This window comes from Limanda limanda, chromosome 9 (assembly GCF_963576545.1).
Source record: "Limanda limanda chromosome 9, fLimLim1.1, whole genome shotgun sequence".
Classification (NCBI taxonomy): domain Eukaryota; kingdom Metazoa; phylum Chordata; class Actinopteri; order Pleuronectiformes; family Pleuronectidae; genus Limanda; species Limanda limanda.
Genome location: NC_083644.1, coordinates 3,412,434 through 3,435,651, shown reverse-complemented (window position 1 = coordinate 3,435,651; position 23,218 = coordinate 3,412,434). Strand labels below are relative to the sequence as shown.

At 45.5% G+C, this 23,218-nt stretch overlaps 1 protein-coding gene across 1 annotated transcript in view; it reads left to right on the top strand.

Annotated features, from left to right (window-relative positions):
* The window catches only part of gmds (GDP-mannose 4,6-dehydratase), a 158,887-nt gene that overhangs the window by 49,112 nt on the left and 86,557 nt on the right, over positions 1 to 23,218 (top strand). The window contains exon 7 of the mRNA XM_061078521.1: positions 12,082 to 12,209. Within this exon, the coding sequence (XP_060934504.1) occupies positions 12,082 to 12,209 (128 nt within the window). The remainder of the gene's footprint in view (positions 1 to 12,081; positions 12,210 to 23,218) is intronic.

Here is a 23,218-nt window from a genome sequence, read left to right as displayed (position 1 = left end):
GCTGTGGTCGCATTTTTAATATGTGCTCTGAGCCCCGAGGGTCACAGGCGCTGGTTTAACCCGATTTACACGCCACCGCCGTCCAAAATGAATTCCACATGACTGCAGCCCCGCCGCGGCACCCAGGTCAGCCGCTCAGGTGTTTATGATTTATCCCCTGATGAAGGCCCTGGCCACGACCCCAGCCCGAGGTCAGGGGTCAGCCAGTAAACCCTAATGGGTTAGCACAGATAGATAGGTGTGGGAACTGGTGTGGTTTACAGCCGGTTCAGCGCAGACGACGTGGTCACCGACGAGGATTAGTAGAAACAGTCGAGCTGAGAACGAGGAGAAAGAAGGAGGTGGACGACAGGAGGATGGATGAATGTCTGAAACTATTTATCAATCAACAGAAAATTAATCTACAACAATTATAATGATTGATTCAATGGCAGAAATATTCATCTTTCTCCTGTTCCTGATTCGCTGCCTCTTTGAAATGATCTTGTTTGAACAGTTGAATTTATATATATTTAGACTTGTAATTGGTCCATAAATCAGATAAGATCTGACGGGTCTGATTGACGCTGTGACTCTGTGAATTCAGAGATGCTCTTGTCCTTTTCCCTCATGTTCACACAAAGTCCTTATAAGGTCAAAGCTCGCAGCTCTCCTGATAACACGTCCTCAGCCGTCTGCCCCTCGCTCGGCTCTCTCTCATCGTCCTCTCTGACTCGCCCTCCATCTTTTCCTTACATGCACACACCCACACACTCTTTCCCTCTCTTCCTCCCTCGTGCTTCATTTCATGTCTTCCTCCGTCGCTTTTCCTCCCCAGTCAGCGTTTCTCCAGCAGGCCATCGGGTTTAGCGCTGCCACTTCTATTCTCAGAGTTACGGCTGTTGTTGCTCATAAAGCAGGAACGCTGTGCTGTGATGTGGCCAGATGTCCCACGGCTGCCTTGCACAACCCAGTGTGGCGCTTGTGTTGGCGGGACCGGCCCGTGTTTACCCCGGGCCTCTGAGGCCTGTCGTGACCCTGTCGCTGCCACACTGAGGGGGCGTCTGGCCCTGCACTCCGGCCCCCCGAGGGATCGTCCAACCCGAGGAGGTTCTTTGTGCTGCACAACTCTCCCATGGCACTTTTTTTATTGTAGCAGTGTAAGGTCGTACTGTAAATCACATGGTCCGAAATACATATCTGCTCATACGTGTCACTGTGCGGAGAGAACACTGACTCAACATGACTCTTATGAACATTTCATCACTTCGAGTGATAAATAGATCTGCTGGTTGCTGAATACTAATTCTAGCACCTGAATATTTTTTACCATCACATAAATCAGCAAACTGTAGCGTGAGAAAACTTACCAGCACATGCATAAAAAATTATATAAATAACAATATATGAGCTAAATCAATTTGAAGTGACAGTATGTGCTGCAAGGTGGAACAGGGGGGAATAGAGTTATGTTACCTCATGATTCATTATGATGGAGATTAAAACTGTTCACGGTAGCCTGGTTCACACGACACTGCAAATTTGGAACTCGCCAACGAGAGCCGCAGATCTGAGCTGAGTCTGACCCACGACTCCGAATGATTCCCCATCACAACTCAGCAAGCCATGTATTGGGATCAACTTTATTTGTACTACTTGTCACAATAACTAATTCCAGAGTGATTTCATCAGATCACCAAACCAAAACTATGACCTCACCGAAGAAGCAGGTGAAACTCAACAGAGATCGAAGGAGGACGATGGATTCATCCCAGCTCTGTTCTCCACCACACCCTGAACTTCTCTGAACCCTCACGCACAATTTCATCACCTGTGTGCTGCACCCCCCCCCACCTACCTCTGGATCACTGCCTTCTAATGGGCGAGGAAGTCTGAAGTCAGTTCCACTTGCTCTGACATCACCCTCCCTCACGCCGGAATAGGCTGTGAGGTCATTCTTCCCGAGTGCCAGTGGATGTGTGCTTCTGTGTTTGACAAACAAATGCATGTTTGCTTTCACGAGGACGTTTTTTCCCTTTTAATAACAAGCTCCCTCTGACTCGCTCGTGGCATCGTGGTTTCCCACCAGGGACCAATCGTCTTCCCGGTGGCAGAGGGGCGTGGTCACATCACGTACGATATGGTGACTGGTCGCTCGCTGTCCCTGTGGACAAGGAGCTCTGTCTCTTACCGTGCCCAGGATGACTTGATCCCTGCAGGAATGTCTGCTTCTGGTTTCTCTTACCGTTCCCACAAACACCTGAGTGTTGGACCAATAAACAGCCGATCCCCATTGTTCGGCGGCGAAAGGTCGGAGTTGGACGGTCGTGGAGGAAAAATAACCCGGTGGAAATCCAGCGTGAAGCAAAGCAAACACTCGGCTGCATCTGCCGGCCGGTTCACACCGCAGCTAGCTCCGTTTCCAGTTAGCTTAGTCGTTAGCCATAACAAACAGCCCTCCGCCTGACTCGGAGCAGGGGGATTAGCGTTAGCAGGGCTGCTAAATAGACTCCATACTGCTGTGATACATGAGACGCTGCTCCACAGGCTCTTTGGCGAGAGCGATCAGCAGAGAAATCTGTGCAAATAACGGGTTCTTGTGTTTATTTGGTCGACATATTCAACAAACACACGGCACCTCAAAGTCCCCACGAATCAGATTTTTATCAATAAAAGACTAAACCCCAAGTTTAATTTCTAGTTATTAGCAGTGTGTTGATGTAAGGCTGGGCTGTAAATCATCACGGTAATGTGTTGTGTGTGTGTGTGTGTGTGTGTGTGTGTGTCCACTGTTGCTACTACTGACCAGCTCCAGTTGTGGGCTAATCCTCTGGTTTATTTGGGGAAGTCCCATCCATCTCTCCAGCCTGAGAGCTCTGTGGTTCACGCTTGGCCGTATAGGATAATATACTGTTATGTTAGGAGAGAAGACCCGTTAGCATTGGGGAAGTTAGAACAGCAGCGTCAGAGTCGCACACACACACATGCAGACACACACACACACAGACACACACTCTGCCTCTACACGCCTCGGCTTAAACCCGCTGCTTTCGTTGTGGTTGAGCCCAAAAGGTCAGATGGCATGATAGACTTGTAAGAGGATATGTTGTCCGTTTATTGGAGAGGTTATTTTCAGAGGAGATCTTCAGATGGGAACGACTGATGACAGAGTCCCCCCCCCCCCCTCCGCCCTCCTCCTCCTTGCCTTGCACCTCCTTGTGTCACGTTGCCACAAAGGTGCTCCTCACTGTCTCTGCTTGGGTTGGCGTCAGGCACGCCACGTGGTGCTTGAGGTTTCTACCTTCACTCATCCCCGGCGCCGCCGCCCTCGAAACCTGTGTTTGTTGTCCCCGGATCACCATGGCGACGAAGAGCCTTGTTGACTGAGTGCTCGCTTTGCGCTGCGATGATTGTTTCACTCGAGGTTGAGGGCGCCGTGTCGCCTCTCAACCTTTTGCCAGGCGCTGTCGGTGGATCCGTGCACGAGGACAAACCCAACCCCCAAATGTTGCTCTGTGGTGTTTTGATTAAATCGAGCTCCAGGACTAGGGTTGCAAAATTCCGGGAATATTCAAAGTTGGAAACTTTCCATGGGAATATACGGGAATATACGGGAATTAACGGGAATAAACGGGAATATACGGGAATTAACGGGAATATACGGGAATATACGGGAATAAACTGGAAATGTTGTGGGTAATTTATACTAACTGTATTTACCTTGTCATATACAGACATAAATATAAACATTTTGTTGTGTCATAGGCTGATTTGAGCCCTGAGGAAACTTTGGGCACTTGACTATATGCTTCTGCATCGTTGTGTCATTCTTAACATAGGTCTTTGCACAGTATTTGCAAATGTACACAGCCTTTCCTTCTACATTGGATGGGGTGAAATGTCTCCACACATGAGAGAGTGCACGTGGCATTGTTCTGTAGAATAAGATGAGAAAAAAGATTGTAAAAAAACACTAATGCAATGCCAGAGATATAAATAGTTAGCCAAACAATTGGAATCGTCTGTAAACATATTTTACAATTGATGGATAAATGAATGGAAATAGTCTAGATGAACAGATGAACAATCCTCAATCAGCATGCTAATATATTTTCCCAGTAATATCATTGAAACTTACCTGACTAGTCCTTCACTCTACAGCAGGCCTCAGTAGCCCTGCTGTAGAGTGAAGGATGCTGGGAGTTATCTGTGCATGTGATGGAAGAATGCACAGTGGAGGGTTGAAACTCAACGTTCCATACATCTTTAAAATAGAGTTCTGAATGATGTTTTTATTGCTCAGCGTTTAATTTGCGTAGTTTTATTTTTTTCAAAATTCCAGAGCTAAACTTCCCATCGAAAGTTTCCGGAAAGTTTCCGCCCCTTTGCAACCCTATCCAGGACGCTGCCAGACACAATTACGTATGCTGGATCGAAAACACTTTGTCTCGTTCCCTCTCGCTTCTGCAAGAAAAACACGTATCATCCACTCCCCCTCTCTTTCTCCACACCTTCCCTTTCTTTCCCCACACCTTTTCGACCCCCCCGTGCCATGGATCCATCTTGTTGCGTCACACCCAATTACCACCAGGTGACTTTGACTCTGCCTTTGTCTCTGCAACCCTCCAGCTCCATTCCAGAGCGTCTTCACATCACATGTCTCTGTGTGTCTGAGTCAGTCCAGAGCGATCACCGCAGCCTGTCAGGTGTGAAGAGACGCTGTGTTGGCAGAGCGGCTGAGCGCATGACCTATCCTGGATATTACGCAGATATTCTCACCAACCCCATCAAGGCTCCAGAGATCAATCAAGAATGTGAATTGTGCAATAGCGGTGATGGCAGATACTGACAGGTCTTTGGCCTGGGTGGAGCTTGGCCGACCCCTGACCCAGGGATGAGTCCTCCTGCAGAATTCCTCACTCGCTGCAAATCAGGTATTTTGCTCATAACTCAGCTCAGATAAAGGAGATGGGTATGAGACGAGCACACGCTGATGTTGACGTAAACAGGTCCACAGAGTGAAATCCTCTAAGCTGTGGGAGTGGAGCTGGAAATGAAAGAGTTGCATTTTTCACTTCAGCTCTGCCACAAAGCATTTTTACTCCCTCGGGCCATTGCTCAACGACAGAGTGGGATTATGGGATTTGCAGTTCTGGTTGAATTCCAAAACAGGTGTGTAAACTCTGCGTTGGGGTAACCTCAGCGTTTCTATGACAACCCTATGGCCATCCAAGAATTATGCTAGTTTTTAGTTAGCACCTAGAAGTTACAGTTCACCACAAAAACTGTCAATTATTTCGAAAATACGTGGAATCAATCTTTATGTCCAGCTTTGTTTTTAAAAAGAGGCCATTCTAAGTCATTCCAAACTTTTAATGAAGAACATTTTTTATTTAGCAACATCCTGCAAGTCACCCTGGAACAGACTTAGGTTGTGATGAAAACCATACGGCAACTCTAAACCTGGAAGAGGAGACCTGGCCCCGGGAAGGAAGTGGATGTTGTACATTTGCAAACGTTACACTAAAGATCATTTTGATAAACGCTCGACATCATCCAGGACTTGAACTTACTCACTTTCTAAGTTTTTCCAGAGCTGACGCACCGTTCGGCAGAAGCCATGACCGCACATTTTGTCTTCAAAATAAATGTTACAGAAGAGTGACTAGAATAAATCACACTGCGGTCGAGTCTCAATCAGTAAATGCCCGTATATACACACAGACAGTGATGTGAGTGTGAGCCAGACATCTTGAGGTCTGCATGAGGAGGGGCGGGGCCGTCACACGGTTTGAAGACAGACTTCATAAGTCACCGCTCTTTGGCCACGTGGCTCGAACAACAGGATCCATTTAGTAACCAGGGCCGGTCGAGCCAAGATCCCCTCAAACCCACAGTCCCCTCCCTGACTCCCCCCGACCCGAGCCCCCCGACACGAGCCCCCAGCCAGCAGCTCCCGTCCCCATCTCGTCTGGGTCAACATGGGTCCGGGTCTCGATGGGAGACATGGGTCTGGGTCTCGATGGGAGACATGGGTCTGGGTCTTGATGGGAGACTTGGGTCCGGGTCTCGATGGGAGAAATGGGTCCGGGTCTCGATGGGAGTCTTGGGTCCGGGTCTCGATGGGAGTCTTGGGTCCGGGTCTCGATGGGAGACATGGGTCCGGGTCTCGATGGGAGACATGGGTCTGGGTCTCGATGGGAGACATGGGTCCGGGTCTCGATGGGAGACATGGGTCCGGGTCTCGATGGGAGACATGGGTCTGGGTCTCGATGGGAGACATAGGTCCGGGTCTCGATGGGAGACTTGGGTCCGGGTCTCGATGGGAGACATGGGTCCGGGTCTCGATGGGAGACATGGGTCGGGGTCTTAATGGGAGACTTGGGTCGGGGTCTCAATGGGAGACTTGGGTCCGGGTCTCGATGGGAGACTTGGGTCCGGGTCTCGATGGGAGACTTGGGTCCGTGTCTCGATGGGAGACATGGGTCCGGGTCTCGATGGGAGACTTGGGTCCGGGTCTCGATGGGAGACTTGGGTCCGGGTCTCGATGGGAGACATGGGTCCGGGTCTCGATGGGAGACATGGGTCCGGGTCTCGATGGGAGACATGGGTCCGGGTCTCGATGGGAGACATGGGTCTGGGTCTCGATGGGAGACATAGGTCCGGGTCTCGATGGGAGACTTGGGTCCGGGTCTCGATGGGAGACATGGGTCTGGGTCTCGATGGGAGACATGGGTCTGGGTCTTGATGGGAGACATGGATCCGGGTCTCGATGGGAGACATAGGTCCGGGTCTGGATGGGAGACATGGGTCCGGGTCTCGATGGGAGACATGGGTCTGGGTCTCGATGGGAGACATGGGTCCGGGTCTCGATGGGAGACTTGGGTCTAGGTCTCGATGGGAGACATAGGTCTGGGTCTCGATGGGAGACTTGGGTCCGGGTCTCGATGGGAGACATAGGTCTGGGTCTCGATGGAAGACATAGGTCCGGGTCTCGATGGGAGACATAGGTCCGGGTCTTGATGGGAGACTTGGGTCCGGGTCTCGATGGGAGACTTGGGTCCAGGTCTCGATGGGAGACATCTCTGCACATTTCCTCCTCGGCCTGCTCCTCCTCCTTCTCTCTCTCTCTCTCCCCATAGTTCAGTCCAGCTGTGCCAGCGAAGCCGGTGTTACGTTTTTCCTGTTGCTTCTCCGGCCAGAAAAATGAAAAGGAATGATGGAAAAAAAAAAAGAGAAAAGAGTTGGTTAAGGGAGAATAAGAAAGAGAGAGAGAGAGAGAGAGGGAGAAAGAGAGCGAGTGTCAGTTTCTGGCAAGGCTTTTGCTGCCTGCTCAGTTTTCACGGCCCGTGGTTTTATTAGACTTTCCGCCGTGTGGGCAAGGTTAAACGTCCACCTCTGGCCCGCTCGGGTTCGAAACCTTCTGTCGGCCCCCCCCTGGCTCCGCGCCCCGGCCTCCACCCCCCCACCCCATCCCCCCTCCTGCTTGTCCTGCGGTGCCGCTGCCAGTAAAGGAAACACATTAACACCCTGGCCAGTAACAGTGTAGGCTTTGTCCACAGCCGGGCCGGCCGCTCCATTAGGCCCATGTCCTGGTGCACACCGCACCAATTAGAGCAGGCAGGGAGCAGAGCCACTGCAAACAGAGGTGTGAGCTTTACAAGGAGACTACAGGTGTGCTGGGGGGGAAATAATGGACTTTATTACTGATTGGGGGGGGTACTGTGCTATGCTGCCACCTCTTTAAGAGCCAACTCGCCTCTGCAGAGTTTAGACAACCTGAGTTTAACCTGCAAACTGGAGTTTCCCTTGGATGCTGGATCGGATCAAACCCCTGCCTTCCTGTTACCTTGGTTACCAATCTGAGGTCCTGTAACATTGCCTCACCCCACCAGGTCCCAATGTACAATATAACGGCGGCTACAGCCAAGGGTTCTTCTGTCAATTATTTTTGATTAATTGTTCAGTCCTGAAAAATAACAAATAGTGTTAATACAACTTTCCAGAGACGGTGATTCGTCATATTAACAGTTTGTCAAACATTATACTGCATTACATTGCATATTGCAATCTGACACTGTTCACTGTTTTGCATTTAGCATTACACTTTTTACTTCACTTTTTATATCTTTTATCTTTTATATATTTTTATTTAGAAATGTTTATGTCAAAATAAATGTTACTTTGTATAAATATGGGTAAAAAGTGAGTAAATAAGAAGTATACAGTGAGTAAATATATACTGGTTTCCTATTTTTGATTGCTCTCCTATGTATGTTGTATTTATTGCGTTTTTTTATGTTTCTATGTTCATTGTTTGCACCATTAACCAAATGTGTAAACGTACTTGGCAATAAAATACTTCTGATTCTGATTCTGAACGTATTCAGTTTACAGTTATATAAAACAGAAGCACAAGAGAAGGAGAGATGCAAAACTTGTTTTCTTGAAGAACCCATCCATCTGTTTACCCACAACAGTGCAAACTCTGGGTCCGAATGACATCATCAGAGCAAGAGGGCAGCGAGCGTATCCAGGATATTTGACTAGCGTGTGGAGACGTGTCCTCCATCTTCATACACGATCTCTGACATGATCCTCATGTGTGAAATTGGTGGAGTTCCCCTTTAAACGTGTTGCTGATTGAGTCTCTTTCCAGTGATGAATTGCTTAATGGTTCTGTCCTCAGAGATGTCACAGGATCGTGTGCAGCTCTGTAGCCTGCGATGAGATAAGAGCCCGTCTAACCGATGTGGATGAGAGCAGAGCTGACAGTCTCACATGCATCAGTGGCAGATGAGTAACGGCAGGTTGACATTTGACTACAGAGAGCAGGAGTGACGCTACCTGCCAGAACAGATGACCTGCCAGGTTAGAGAACGGCCCCGGGGCCAGAGGAGATGATCATGCAAAGTCAGGACAGGTCTGACATCAGAGGGGGTTTCCATCCACCGTTTATCCACGCTCTGTAGACAGAAGCTATTTCCTATTTAACGTGTCAATAATATGGATTTAAAGAACCCCATGAGGAACTTTGAAGCTCTGAAGACTTCCACAGCGCCTCCTTGAAACTATATTTAACTCCAGCACAACATAGCAACAAAGCAGTGTTGACACGGGGGCCATGTGCTCCGCCACCAACACACAACACGCTGTATTTTCTCAATAAGCGTGTCTACCCTTCTCCGGTCTGGTTCTCCTCAGGCTGCCCAGGGCTGTCGCCTCTTTTATGAAATAATTACTACAACTTTGGTGCATTCGCGTGATTGGGTTCATGGGATTTTCCTGTGTCTGAAAGGAGGCTCTGCTCCATGTCAGGGCAACAGTGATACAGTGTCGAGACAGAGCCGCGCTATTATGGCCGGGGATGGGCGCAGAGCTACAAGAGCCACATTCATCTGGAAGTCTGAGTTCAAACGGCAGCGTGTAGGAGCTCTGAGGAGGTTCAGGAGAGGCTGTGGGAGATTTATGTAAAGTGGGGATGTTGTGTCAGCTCAATATAGTTTGTACTTTGATGCAAGCTTCAAGCTTTCCTTTGAAAATACATTTTCACATAGATAGATAGATAGATAGATAGATAGATAGATAGATAGATAGATAGATAGATAGATTACTTTATTCATCCTCGAAGGGAAATTAAGTTGTCATAGCAGCCGGTATATTTGAATACAATAAAATACAATACAATACAATAGAATAAAATTTAAAATATTGACGTAGAAAGAATAAAAAACAGAAGCACAAGATAAAATACAATAAAATAGGTAGATAAGGTGCAGTGTCAAGATGATGGTAATAGTACTGATGATATGATGGTAATGGTATTGTTAGACAGTATATAAGAATAGTACAGTATATATAGTATATAATATAACATAATATATATTTATATATGATAGTAATTATACCAATATAAAAGCAGTATATGGTAATAATGGCAGCAACAGTATATATAATAGTAATGGTGATATAATAATAGTAATTATAACATGTACACATGTATAAATATGTGTATATAGACTTACGTAAACAAGAATATACAGAGAGTATGATATGATATATAGTAGAAGTATGAATATGAATATAAGTATTTGACTATACAATAGGTAATATAATATACTAAGAGTCTAAGAATATGTAGACAGAGTGTGCAAAAGACAATATTATTGTATAAAATGATATATAATATCAATATGGTGTATATGAACACATATCACATGTGATGTGAACTAAGTGTATATGGAGCGGTTGTACAGGTACACAGTGCAAGGAGACAGGTTTAGTGCAGTTCTGTGATGGTGGCTCTGACAGAGGGGGAGGAGTTGTTCAGTCTTATTGCCGTTTTGGCATTTCCACAAAAGACAGAAGATCCAGAGTAAAAACCCTCAAGTACTAATCAGCCATTTCAACCAGGAAGGTGGCGTTATTGCTCCTGACACCCTAATATTCAGTGTTGATTTCCATAAGTATAATGCTGTGTTTGGGTTGGAGCATTTATTCCCAGGCTCACGGCATCTTTCCTCCTGCAGCAGGGAACAGAGAACATGACACCAGCCACCAACGTCCCGCCAAACACCCCCCCCCCCCCAACCGCCACTAGTGCCGTAGAAAGAGTCGTTGGGAGCTAATTTGTTTTCCTTCAGATAATATCACCACATGTGTCTGCTCAGGATGAGGAGCACCGCTGTGAGATCTGGCAGATGAACCTGCTGTCGCTGCACGCTGGTGATTCTGGACCGGACCCCTCAGCAGCAGCAGCAGAGGCAGGGTGGTCCCGCTCAGTTGTCATTCTTCTGTGGAACTTCTCTGTTGGTTTTTTTTTTTTTGAGTGTGTTGACAGACTGGTGCTCCGGGATTTGCTTTGGCTTCTGGCCCAGATTCGACACCGAATCATTGAATTAAAAGGGAATAAAATGAGAGAGAGAGAGGGAATCTTAAAAAGATCTGGAGGCTGTAATGTGAGGTGGTTCAGGAATGGATAGAACTCCGGGTGGCTTTTCACTTGAGTTTCTGCTTTGGCTAAAGAGGGCTTGGAGCAGCAGCAGAGGTTTGGAAGGCTTTCTGTGTGTGTGTGTGTGTGTGTGTGTGTGTGTGTGTGTGTGTGTGGGTGTGTGTGTGTGTGTGTGTGTTTGGGGGGGGGGGGAGATGATGGAGTGTTAAATAGAAGTATGGTAGGGATCTCTAAACTCAATTTTCAACAACAAGGTCTCAATTTGTTTATCTGCACTTGTTTCTGTGTTTGTGTGTGTTGGACCTAGTGTTGCAAAATTCCGGGAAGATTCAAAGTTGGAAACTTACCATGGGAATTAACGGGAATAAACTGGAAATGTTGTGGGTAATTTATACTAACTGTATTTACCTTGTCATATACAGACATAAATATAAACATTTTGTTGTGTCATAGGCTGATTTGAGTCCTGAGGAAACTTTGGGCACTTGACTATATGCTTCTGCATCGTTGTGTCATTCTTAACATAGGTCTTTGCACAGTATTTGCAAATGTACACAGCCTTTCCTTCTACATTGGATGGGGTGAAATGTCTCCACACATGAGAGAGTGCACGTGGCATTGTTCTGTAGAATAAGATGAGAAAAAAGTTTGTAAAAAAACACTAATGCAATGCCAGAGATATAAATAGTTAGCCAAACAATTGGAATTGTCCGTTAACATATTTTACAATTGATGGATAAATGAATGGAAATAGTCTAGATGAACAGATGAACAATCCTCAATCAGCATGCTAATATATTTTCCCAGTATTATCATGGAAACTTACCTGACTCGTCCTGCACTCTACAGCAGGCCTCAAATTCAACGTGCAGTGTGTGCTGCATTCCATACATCTTTAAAATAGAGTTTTGAATGATGTTTTTATTGCTCAGCGTTTAATTTGCGTATTATTATATTTTTCAAAATTCCCCAAATTCCCGAGCTAAACTTCCCATGGAAAGTTTCCGGAAATTTACCCAAAAAGTTTCCGCCCCTTTGCAACCCTAGTTGGACCACGCTGAACCTCAGATATTTATATTCTGTGTAAACTGTAATTCAACATCAGATTTCACAACACACCAACAAATCGATTTTCAATCTTTGTGTTTTAGGTGCGAACTTTGTGACGCGTAAGATCACCCGCTCTGTGGCGAAGATCCACCTGGGCTTACAGGAGGTCATCAGCCTGGGCAACCTGGACTCCAAGAGGGACTGGGGCCACGCCATCGACTACGTGGAGGTAACACACACACACACGAGTCCACAGACACACACACACACAGACACACAAACCGCGTGCACAGCTTCAGAGTGGAACAGGGTTCAGATGTGCACATGGCATCGACGGCGTGTTTTCCCAGATCACTGGAGGCCGTAGTGTTCGATCTGCATGAAGCCTCCTGTGATTCTCTGCCAAAAGAGAAACAGAGATAGAGAGGGAGCGGGAGGAGAGAGAGAGAGAGAGAGAGAGATGACCACATGCTGTGAGGCCACAAACTGCACTCTGGTTTCCCACAACTCACCCATGTCCCAGATCCCTTCAGGCCCCCATCGCCATTCCCTGAACGCCCGCAGAAAGAGAGAGAGAGAGAGAGAGATATGAAGGGAACGCCAGGTCCCGGGGACGATGACAGAAATACGATGTTTATGTTCACGTGATGGTGCCAGCAGCAAGGAGAGAGAGAGAGGAGATGAAACAAACAGTGGGGTCACCTCGTCCAGGAGCCGCCCCCCCCCCCCCAGCATGTGTGTGTTAGGAAGCACACATTCCTACGTGTGTGTGTGTGTGTGTGTGTGTGTCAAATTGTGTGATAGGTTAAGGTTGGAACATGTGCATGTGGCTCTCGGAGATGAAAGACTCGACGGGTTGCCATGTCTGACAGAAGACCCCTCACAGCGGAGCGTGTTGTTAAGAGGAGGGGACGGTGGCGGGTGGAGGAGGGGGGGGCACTCTTTGAGATGGGAGTCGGGGGTGAGGAGGTTACAGGGGGGGGAAGCCCGGTGGAAGAGCCGTCATCCACTGATTCTGTGGCTCAGTCATATCTGTGAATACATGTTGATCCTGTGGGAAGAAGTCTGACAGATCAGTAAAGTAGGAAATAGGATTATTTTGTGTGAATTTATTTCACCGTCGTCCAAACATCTGACAAAATAAAAGACGATATATTTTATTTTATATGTTGAATTACATTTTAAAAGATGTGAGGGCCAATCAAAAGTCCTCCAAGTCCTTCAACTTCAGTGAACAGCTGACATCTTGTTACTGAAGCTGCTTTCGGAGAATACACTGAAGTCTGGACCATTCCATACTTCATCCTTGGGAAGACGTCAGTTGTGATGAGTACAAGAGTAAAGTAAAGTCACATTTAAACATCTGACAAAATAAAAGATTTATATTGGTGTCGATTCAATTTTAAAAGGTGAGGCATAATGAAAAGTCCTCAGTAAGAATGACCAGACGCTGGGTTCACACACAGATTGACAGTTTCAACTTCAGTGAACAGCTGACATCTTGTTACTGAAGCTGCTTTCAGACATCACACTGAAGTCTGGACTATTCCCTGAAATCTTCCATCTTTTGTGTCCTATGAACACAAAGCACAAAATCCAGAGTTTACTTTCCTTGCCGTCCCAAAATGTGTAAACCAATTAGGGATGTCACGAGAACCGATACTTACGATCCCTTTCGATACTAAGATAACAAAACACTGACGATGCCCATTTTTTTGAAGCACCGTGAGCTTCGATGCCAGCAGCTGTTAGCAACTTAGCATCGGTGCTGCGCCAGTCGGTGTTTACATTCAGAAAACCAAGATGGCAACTGCGGCTGCAGCGTTCGCTCCACCTCGACTTGTTGATAACAAAGGCACAAAGAGTCGTGTATGGGAGTACTTTGCGTTTGAGGCAGATGACCGTGGCGTTATCATTAATCCGCAGAAGCCATTATGCAAACGATGCCACCGTGGTCTTCAGACCAAGGGAGGTCATACTTCCAATTTAGCAAAGCACCTGAAAGACGGTCATCCGGATTTGTTTAAGGAATTCAAGTTGAGTTCTGATTCATATTAACTGTAAATCAATGCTCAGCTCGCTTTGATGCATAACGTGTCTCACAACAATGCGTTACTCACATGCGTCCGCAACTACCGTATAATCCACAGTATATGCGCAAGCACATTAAACTACCGTATATGACATTTACAACATCCAAAGAATGCAGTTTTGGAATCTTAGAAAAATCCTTTTTTTTTTACCGTGGTATCGAAATTGGCATCGAGAATCATGTTATTTTACTGGTATTGGCACCGACTACTGAATTTTTGGTATCGTGACACCCCTAGAACCAATGTGAGAAAACAGCAAAGAGATCAGACGTCAACTTGGAAAGACGACAAGGTTTGTGAGCTTTGGTGAGAAGGGTTGATGCTTAATGTTGATGCTCCTGCAGTTCTTTACACAGATGTTCAGACCCAATTTTCCAGACATCTTGTCTGAATACGTCGTATCTGAAACCAATCATTTCATGAATGTACAGAAACAAGGCCAAGTTCTTTAATATCACTTCCGGGCCAATGAGAAAACATGTTGGTTTGGTTCTAACGGTCCAGTTGTCAAATTCTCTCAAACGAAGGACGTCATTATATTGTGAATTGAAATCATCCTAATGATTTCCGTATCATTCAGGTCTTTCCCACGTCACTGTTCCACAGGTTGAGTGAATCTTATCCTTGACAACATTAAGTATTTGGGTCACATCCAGTGTTTGTCTTCATCCTGTTTCGTTTGGTCCGTCTCACTGACCACTTGTGTTCTCGTGGGTTCGTGCAACCCTGTGTTGTGCGTGTGTGTGTGTGTGTTGCTTTGTGTGTCTGTGTGTGCGTGCTCTCCTGTGCACGTGCCTGTCCAGGACACCCCAGTTTGAGACGCTCCAGGTTTCCTGTGGGAACGGCCGACATTCCAGTTCTGGTGAATCAGGAACCTCCTCGCCGCGCGGCTCCGGTTTCGGAAAAGGCGGATTTCGGGGAAAGCCAAACAGAAGCCCCCCCGGTTCTGAGGGGAACTGGAAGGAGGTGGTGGTGGGATGGGGGGGGGGGGGGGGGGTGGGGGGGAGTGGGGGGGTAGATGAAGGAGCAGGCAAAACAGACGTGTGTTTGTAGGACGTTTGCACATCATGCTTCCAAGTCTCCATCCGTCCAGCCGGTGTCGGCCGGCCCGTTGCCATGGCAGTGCCAAACAAACGGGCGATTTGTAAAGAGAACCATGTGTGTCTGCTTTAGCCTGACAACCCCCCCACCCTCCTCACCCCCCCTCTCGCTCTCGCTCTTCTTCTCCTCCTCACCCCACCCACCCAGGACAGGGAAATTGCTTGTAATTGGCTGTGGATGGATTGCGGGTGGCAGGAGCGGCGTGCTGTGTGTCTGCTCTAACCACGTCTGAAAGCGTGCGGCTGACTGGGCAGCGTCTCACCGGGGATCGGGTGTCTGCCCCCCCCCCCCCCCCCCCCCCCCCCCCGGCCGGCAGGCAGGCAGACAGACCTGGGGCTGCCCGGCTTCTCTCAATGGAGCCCTTTATGATTACTGTTATAGTATTATGGAATAGGTATAGAATCCGTAGATCCAGTGATTTAAATCCTCCTGATCTTATTCTCCTCAAAGGGGAAGAGTTCTGGACTGTGTTTGAAACATTTGACTGGAACTCTCCTTCTGGGATTTGACGATTCAGAGCTAATTTCTGAATCCGAGATAGTAAATCCACTCAGAAAGCGTCTGTCTGAGGAGAGGGAGATGTGGGAGTCGGCCATCTTTTGTAGAGAACCACTTCCTGTGTGGAGAGGAGCGCTGGCTGCGGTGGAGCCGGACCCGTCGGCCTTTTCTCTTTCCCTCCGTCCTGCCTCACTCGCTCTTGTCTGTTTCCTTTCCCGCCTCGTGTTTTTTTTAGTGCTCACGTCCCCGACCCACCTTTTAACTTTTCACTATTCAGTGTTTTACACTCCTGAAGAGTTGCGTCACTACGCCTCGGCTCCACAGGCTCCTCCTTCCTCTCGTCCGGCCCTTGCTTGGCGAGCGGCTACCACCCAGTTACCAGATTTCAGTTTTCTATGACATCTCATAACCGGCTCTTATTATTTCCCCCCTGACCTGAGCTGGCGTTGATGTAACAGATGAGAAACTGTTGCCAGATGAGACGATGCTGACCCGCTGTCAGCCCCCCCCCCCCCCCCCCCCCCCTCTCTGCTCTTGTCTTGTTCACATATTTATTTTCAAAATATAATTACCTGTGAAATTCTGTTCTTTGGAAGGTGTTTCCTTGCAGTGTGTGTGTGTCTGTGTGTGTGTCTGTGTGTGTGTGTGTGTGTGTCTGTGTGTGTGTGGCGGTAGCTGTCTGATTCCTGGCGTTGTGTGGCGGCCGCCCGGTGACATGACGGCCCAGATGGTGTCATTTTTCACCACCTTTATTTTTCTTATCCCCCTTTTTCTGTGTCGCAGCTGCCTCTCCATGTAGTAATTGTTACAGATGAGGCTAATTAGCCAATCACAGCGCAGATCAGGGCCAATCAAAGATGATTGATGAGAGCGCCGGGCCATTCATCACGTGTTTTTGGCCCGGGAGGTGACAGGCTCAAGAAGCTGTTACAGTAAGTCGGACCTTTACGTCTTCGTGTTGAACTTCTCGCCAAGACGCTCGTCCAGCTCAGATCAGCACGGAACAGAGAACTCATCATCGGAGACAGGATCTCACACAGAGTCAGACCTGATGGACACTGGAGGTTTGAGCTCAGACACGAGACGCTGGTGCAGTTTGGAGCCGGTTTAGATCTTTGAGCCTTGAAGTTTTTTACATGAAAAGAGAGAAAAATGTAACACACTTCAATATTTCTACCGTTTATACAGCTTTTATTCACTTACGGTCATTTTATGTAAGTGACACAAAGCCAAGCTCATATCATTTGCAGTTTCTGAAATCACAGGTTCAACCAGGGACTAGACTATGATTTAATTTGTATTAATTAATAAATATATTGAGTATTTTCTCCATTAATAGTGAATTGTTCGATCCCAAGAAGGTAGAAATATGTTATTTTCTGCAGAATCTGCTGTGACATCTCAGCACGTCTTGTTTTTATCCGACCAACCATCCGAAGCCAAAAGACAACATGTTTATATTCACATGTAGACAAAGACAGAATCATGATTATGATCATTCACATCAGTAAATATTCACTCTTACTCTGGTTTAGGTGTGAAAACATCTGATCTGAAGTTTATGTCTCGCTGGAGCTTTTACTTTGGTCTTTAATTGAACTTAATGGCTTCAGTAATTGGATCAAATGATTATTTGTCTTCCCGGTTCTGTCCACGTCTGGAGTTGTTGTTTTTGCACTTGCACCAAATATTAAAAATTGCTCAGAATCTTAAAAGGGCAGCGTGTGACTTATGATTTGATTATCAAAGCAGGTTCAGATCCAAGAACATTCAATTCAGCCACTGATCCGAATGAACGTTCTGCTGTCGTGGAGACTGCTGCACATACGTGTGTGTGCTGTATGCTGTGTGTGTGTCTGTGTGTCTGTGTGTGTCTGTGTGTGTGTGTTGTGTGTGTGTCCAGACCTTTACTGCAGTGATCCAGGGAGCTGATAAATACCATTCCCTGCTCTGTGAGGTTTTAATAAACACAGCTGGAGTGGTAAAGAGCTAAACTGGGATCTAATAGGCCAGAGGAGAGGGAGCATTAGGTTTCATCACCAGAACCTCCCGACTGCATCCAAGCCCCCCCCCCCGACCTCTCAACCCTGATGCAGCAGGACACCCACCCGGGCACAATCATTTTGTCATCCCTTGAGCTTTTTGTGTTTCAAGTGACGATGTGTGTCTGTGTGTGTGTACGTGTGTGTAAGTGAGGCCGAGTGTTGATAATTTAGTGAGAGAGGCACTGACAGAAGCTGCTGTCATGTTGATTTGGCTCAAGCAGGATGAGTCAGCAACAACAGGTGTGTGTGTGTGTGTGTGCGTGTGTGTATTTGTGTGTGTGTGTTGTTTGTGTGTTTGTTAGTTTGCTGGTGTTAATTGCTGTTGAAATTCGACTCAGAGCCTTAACAACAGCTCAATAAACTGGGGTTTGCCCCCCTGTGGCTCAGAGTAATAAATGCAAACACACACACACACACACACACACACACACACACAAACACACACACTTAAGGAGCCCAGAATTTCACAAATAAATACCTAGACCTTTTTGTACTGATCAGTCTCCATACTTTCTTTACACACTTTTTAAGTCACAGTAAAGACAAAGATCTTCTCAGCTCAGAAAACACTTTTGCAGACAAAAAGAAAATTCAAGTTAATGATAAGAATAAAGTAACAATGAGCATTTTACATCCAAGCAAATAAACCAAAAATTGCACATCATAGCCTTATCATTGAATTTCTAAAATAAGATAATCATATAAAGTATTTGTAAGATGAAACTAATAATGGAGTAATGAACTTTGAAGGAATCATGTACAGTTCATTTTTTCACCTCTTTAGTAGAATTAGTACGAGATTTTAAAAAATCATCTATTATTTGCATCAATTACATATTTATTCAAGATTTTTTTTCAAGGTTAACTAATTTTTTAAGTTCCTGGTATTTTATGCAACCCCATATTACCCATTATAAATTCCCCTCAGCCTTTTGGTCAGACTGAGTAGAGGCAGTTTCCTTAAATGGGCAAATGAAGCAATAATTAGTTTTTGGGTCTTGTGCATATTTAAAAGGAAACAAATGAAAAGCCTGTTGACGTTGTTGGGCTGTTTTTAATAATACTATGACGCATGTAAGCAGACGGATGAGAGTTACACTCGTGGGAGGTGAGACACGACGATCAGAGTAATGAATTGGGTGCGAGACTCAGAATAGATTTCCAGGGAGTCTCTCCTGCCCCATGTTGCCCCCATGTGTCCAGATCCTAAATCATCAGACCAGGGGTGAGTGTTTACTGTGGCATCGCACCAGAGGGACAGTGGAGGAGGTTCAGAGCAGCGAGAACTGGAACATCTTCACACTCCACATAAATTAGACCTGATGAGAAGATAGAGGGAGATTGTGTAACTCTGACTCTCTCTCTCCTCCTGCTGCAACAATGGAAAAACAGATAGAGTTCTTTATAGAGGGGCCACTGGGTAATTATGTGTGTGTGGAGTGTGTTTCTACGTTGTTCAGACCCGGAGTCAACAGGAACCTCTGCAACTTTAAAGAGAGAGAGAGAGAGATGTCCTCATTTCCTTTTTTTGTTCCGTCAGTTTCTCTCTAGAGTTTGTAGTTTGTTCAGTTCATCTCTCGGAGAAAGATTTGGATCCAAGCTGCCGCCGGCTGGAAGGCAGCTGGTAAAGAGAAAGGCCGAGAGGTTACTGGAGGTTCGGAGTTCTTCAGTGTTGAATAGGGCTGCTACGGGTGTGGATCAAAGGTTTCATCACGATACAATATTTATATCAATATCACAAAGTCTGCGACGAAAAGCAGCTAAAATCTGATTTTGAGCATTTTATTTCCCTACATTTAAATTCTGAATATATTAATTCCTTTTAATTAACAATTTAAAAACATTTCAGTACTATATACTTTCTCCTACAACTGGTCAACAGCAATCACGTGATAGGTGTGATTCATACGAGTTTTTCTGATAAAGCTTTTCATTATTTCCCACTTGCTTGTCTTATTTGTACCCGGATGGTTGTAGATACAGTTATATAACAAGTGCAGCGCCTTTAATTCATGTTTTGGGACTAAATGATTCCTTCACCTGCAAAGGGTCACTGCAAAATATCTGTAGCTGTATGTGGAGGCCAGAACTTTGAAAGTATGTAAAAGTATGTTATTCCACAGCTTTTCCATATACACTTAAGCTTGCGCGTTGACATTGGAACCTAATGTGAGCAAATCACATTCTGCTGCCGTTTGTTTTCATGATCTGGTTCTGTTCTGGGGTTTTCACTCGGAGATGCTGTGTTAAACACATGAATCCTGTTAGCTGTGTTTTCATTTCTTAATCTGACTACTGGCGACCCGGCTCAGTGTTTCTGATCGTTCAGGCTCAGCAGCCTCGAGAAGAACAGCACAGCAGGTATTGGAACAGACATTAAAATGACTTTATTAGGTTGTTTGGTTCAGTGGAACAGTGAGAGTCAACAATGAATGGAAAAGTTACACAGAAGAGGTTAAAGTTCCTTTGTTGCAGAGCTCGAATTGTATTTCTGACAAGTGTCTCGTATGGAAAAGATCACTCCTGAACTATTTACTGTTCAGATATTATCTTAGTTTCCTGTTTCACAGAACGAGTGTTTTCAACTTCTGACCCAGTGTCGTGGTGACGGGACAAGTTCTGCTTAGTGCAGAGGTTTGAGGGATAAATTAAGAAACAAACACATTCCACAATTACAAGTCAGCGCACAACAACCGAATCTGAATCATATTTAGGATATTATCAACTGGAATATTCCTCAGCATGTGATCTCAGATAACAGCGGCTCGTAATAACTTCAGTAGCAGGGCTGGTGAGCTAGTGAGTGAGATGTGGAACTGTTTTCTGCTAAACATGCATATTTAAATATAGGTATATTTTTTGTTTTATCCTTTAATTATGTAGATGCAGTGTTTTTCGGATTGTGTTCCTCTGAGGCTTCTTCTTGTTGAACGTCTTCTGCTTATTTATCGTTTAACGCCTTTGGAAACAAGTGTTTGTCACTATATCACATCTTGTTCCTTTTATTTGACTGATCACAGTTTTATAGCGGAATTGATACAGAGTGTTAATTTGTTTTTTCAATAATAGGATATAAAGATGAATAATAATATTACAGTTTGCCTGATGATGAGTTTTACTGGCTTATAGAGTCAAACAGTTTATTGTCCCTGACTTTAAGTACAAGTTAGAGCTTCAGCTGTGATGGCCCGGGAATCAGGACTGTCTTTGTGTACTTTGTTTATTTAAAGGAGAAGGGACGAATACTGAAAGTCCTTTTATGTTAGAAATAACTTAGATGCATCACAATTTTTTTTTACCCTAATCATTAAGAATACTTCTAAAATCTTTATTTAAACTTTGTGTGTTACTCTCTGGGTGTATGTGTGTGTGTCTGTGTGTGTCTGTGTGTGTGTAAGAGCAGCAGCAGCTGGCTGTCTCTCTCTCGGACTGACAGGCCTAACTCTCCCCTGCTGGGTTGAGGATGAAAGCAGATGTTCTCCTCCTTCTTCTCCCGCTCTGTTTTTCTCTCCGTCCTCCTCGCGTAACCAGAATCCTCAGCTTTCACATGGAGCCTGAACACACACACACACACACACACACACACACACACACACACACACACACACACACACACACACACACACACACACACAGACACACACACACACAGACACACACACACACACACACACACACACACACACACACACACACACAGAAGGGACAGGCCTTCCCACAAACATCTATTTATATATAGACAGATGTACTTAATGTACATATGCATAATATTCACAATCTAAAGGAAAACCTCCAGAAAAAACGTGAATATTTTGATCTTTTAAAATATTACCTAGTTTCAAATTGACAGTAAGTTAAAGTTCTTGATTTGCTTCCTCTGGCCAACTCGCGCTTATTTGTTTTTGAAAACTAGAGAAAAGTTTTAGTCAATTACTGCGAAACTAGAACGGTATTGAGCGGAATATTAATTTACAGTCTTAATTTAACAAAGAGTTGATTCAAATCAGACAATATCAAAAACAGGTCGATATAGATGGTTTTGCCAAATATTTAACGACATTGTGATGGTCGGAAATGTTTTTCACACTCAATGCTAGTGCTCTACATTATTAACATCAATACTTAAAGGAAGGAGCTTTGGCAAATATTCAGAATTTTACTTAAAATCATTGACTTATTGTTGTAAACTTGTTAAAGTCACTTTCAGTTTATTCCATGTGTCTGGATTTAAAAGAGGCTCTGTTGTCCTGCGGCTCAGTGCCGTGTTTCGACAGGTGTGGTAGGTGACGGGGGCTGTGTACACACACACACACACACACACACACACACACACACACACACACACACACACACACACACACACACACACACACAATAACACACATGCATGAAGCTGCAGAGAGTCATACCTCCCACCTGGACTGAGGGAGCAGAAGGAGGCAGGGGTGAAGGAGCAGGGGAAATGGATGGGATGACGTCTCCAGAGGGGGTGAGGCCGGGTGGGAGGGCTCCATACCCTGCTGGGGGGGGGGGGGTTAACAGGCCGGGGGGAGGAGGGGGAGTGTGAGCCGGGGGTGATGAGTGGAGGTGTTGGAGAGCAAACGTAGTCAGACATGTCGAAAGCCGCCTCTGGATTATTCAGCATTTGCAAAAAGGTCTTTAATCAGGATGCATGTGATTGGTCATTTTTAAGGCTTCAGTTTTTTAAATCCATTTGTTTATTCTTAATTTATTGAGAAAATAAAGGTGAATTTGACTTGTTCACGCTCTTACTTTTCCTTCAGAACGCTTATTTATTCACTTTGACGAATGCCTTTGTAAATACATTTAAACAAAAACACATTTACAAAAAAAGAATCGGATCATACAAATAAAGTTTAAAAGACAGAAAAAAAAAGAAATTGTTACACAGAAGAGGTCCCACATAAATGAACCTGTTCAAGCTGAAATATATTAAAGTTTGGTTCAGAAAATCAGGTTTCTTGTGATATCCTGGCTTTTTTAAAACGTAAATGAAAAATAAAATATAAATATAACTAATGAATCCTGCTGAATCCTGCGATATGAATCCAATTCGCTTTGGATGAAATAGTCTTCTACTCTTATTCAAGTACCTGAGCAGACATTAAAGGGCAGATGTTGATAATCAAAGCAGCCACATTCTGGTCTTTACCAAAAAGAAGTATTGATCCCATATCCAGCCTCAGTGATCCCAGCATAATGTTCTTGGATTATTGAAGTGCACCAGAGAGAGAGAGAGAGAGAGAGAGAGAGAGAGCTTCAGAGAGAAGTGAGTCCCCAGCTGCCTGTGAAGCTGAGACTCTGAGAGTGGGATGCACGAGTGTGAGAGGCAAGAATCCCTCCCCGGCATATCTGTGTGTGTGTGTGTGTGTGTGTGTGTGTGTGTGTGTCCCGTGTGGTGACATCTCAGGGAGGACATCAGTGCGAGTGAGGGAGTGAAGTGAGGGAGTGAAGTGAGGGAGTGAAGTGAGGGAGTGAAG